Source organism: Prunus dulcis, chromosome 1 (genome assembly GCF_902201215.1).
Source record: "Prunus dulcis chromosome 1, ALMONDv2, whole genome shotgun sequence".
In the NCBI taxonomy this organism is placed as follows: domain Eukaryota; kingdom Viridiplantae; phylum Streptophyta; class Magnoliopsida; order Rosales; family Rosaceae; genus Prunus; species Prunus dulcis.
In genome coordinates this window covers 2642142-2643778 of record NC_047650.1, presented here as the reverse complement: position 1 = coordinate 2643778, position 1637 = coordinate 2642142, and the positions used below count along the sequence as shown (strand labels likewise).

The window sequence follows — 1637 nt, the reverse complement described above, 5'->3', positions numbered from 1 at the left end:
TTGTAGGGGTGAGCTATTATTTCTTATATGGGTAAAGATGTAAATAAAATTCCATTAATGAGGTGTAGTGCGTAAAAATTAGTATTAAATTTCATTTTTCCAAACCTTTAAAGGCTAGAGCCTACTCTAGCCATAGTGTAGTTCCGTCTATGAGTGAAACTTGAACATTCTTCAAAAACTCGTGTCGGATACTTGTCAACCTTTTCATGATTTATGTAATTATCATTGTACATGGTTCGATAGTACGTAACTTAACTCATATTCAAGTTGAATTTCGTAAATTGTGGACTGAAAGTCTAAAGCTAAACATTTCATAAAGTCAATCTAGAAAAAACCATGAAAGTAATCCTATTTTATGAGGCTTATAAAAGCACATGAGAAAATCATTACTTTTCATCACACAAAACAAGTTAAGCAGAGTTATTCGTATTAGTGAATTGTGTCAGATCCAGTAATCATCCTCAACTTCTTATTAAATTGGAGTCAGTGTCAAAAATTACCAACCCCTGAAATTTAAAGGTGCATGCATACAACTACTCACAATGTATTTTCTGCGTTGTGCGCAGATCATACTTTTCTAGAAGGAAAATCACCATATCTTAAAAAGCTTAACAACACACAACACTTTTGCTAGATTCTTCATTTGAAAAAACAAACGCAGGCAAAAGGTGATGATCAGAATCTAGTTACATATCAACAAAAAAAGATAAGAGCATCATTGACCTTGCGATGTGCCTTGCAGAAATAGACGGTGGATAGCTGCTTATTAAGCCAAAAAGGGATACCGACCTCACTATTTTTTGTTCTTCTTTTGGTGATCACAATCAAGCAGTTCCTCTAGCAACTTATCATCCAAGTACTCTAACTCAAGAACTTCATTTCCATGCTCCCCACCACCTCTCCCCTGGATAGTCCCAGCCACTGATGATGAAAAATTAGCCGAAGACGATGAAGAGGAAGAGCCACCACTTGCTGGGTACTCAGTAGGAAAATTCAAAATGGCCAAGCCACCCCTCATGGCATAAGCAGCTTGATCATAAGCTCTAGCTGCCTCTTCAGCCGTGTTAAAAGTCCCAAGCCAAACCCGTGCGCCGTGCCTGTTTGAGTCGCGAATCTCCGCGGCATACTTGCCCCACGGCCGCTTCCGCACGCCCCGGTATCGAACCTCTCCGCCTTCCTTCTCTTCCATTACCTTTCCTCTGGAGTCCATATATGATGTAGTTTTGCATGGCCAAACTAAGTGTTGGGCAACAGCATTTTATATGGGTTCAAAAAAGCACATGTAGGCTATTATTATGAAATTTAAGGAGGGGCCACAAATAGCCACGTGTCAAAAATTCTGGCTGAGAAATTGTTCCCATGTGTTGACGGAAGCTTCTATAATGACCATGCATATATTAGCCATGAATCCAATGTATCCGGATGGTCAAGGTGATGGCTTTAGGGTCAAGGAGTCCTTTTTCGTATTCTCAAACTTTTGGTTTTGTTTGTGGTTGTTTCATTCATCAAAGCCTTAATAATGCGATTAGGACAAGAAAGGGCAAAGGGGAAATATAGGTCGGTACATATACTTACATCTCAAAAGAAAAGTAAAAAGAGCCGTGTGCGAAACTTAAATAAGAACTTACTTTTTAAAA

At 38.9% G+C, this 1637-nt stretch overlaps 1 protein-coding gene across 1 annotated transcript; it reads right to left on the bottom strand.

Moving 5' to 3' along the window:
- Window positions 1-599: 599 nt before the first annotated feature.
- LOC117615140 (ethylene-responsive transcription factor ERF095-like) lies at window positions 600-1215 on the bottom strand. The gene has a single exon (XM_034344151.1). It carries the CDS (start codon window positions 1208-1210, stop codon window positions 794-796), a length of 417 nt encoding a protein of 138 aa, XP_034200042.1. The 5' UTR covers window positions 1211-1215; the 3' UTR covers window positions 600-793.
- Between the last annotated feature and the right edge of the window lie 422 nt (window positions 1216-1637).

Bases quoted from the DNA above. Each gene is read 5' to 3' on its own strand.
- LOC117615140 (XM_034344151.1), bottom strand. From the start codon at position 1,210: ATGGACTCCAGAGGAAAGGTAATGGAAGAGAAGGAAGGCGGAGAGGTT.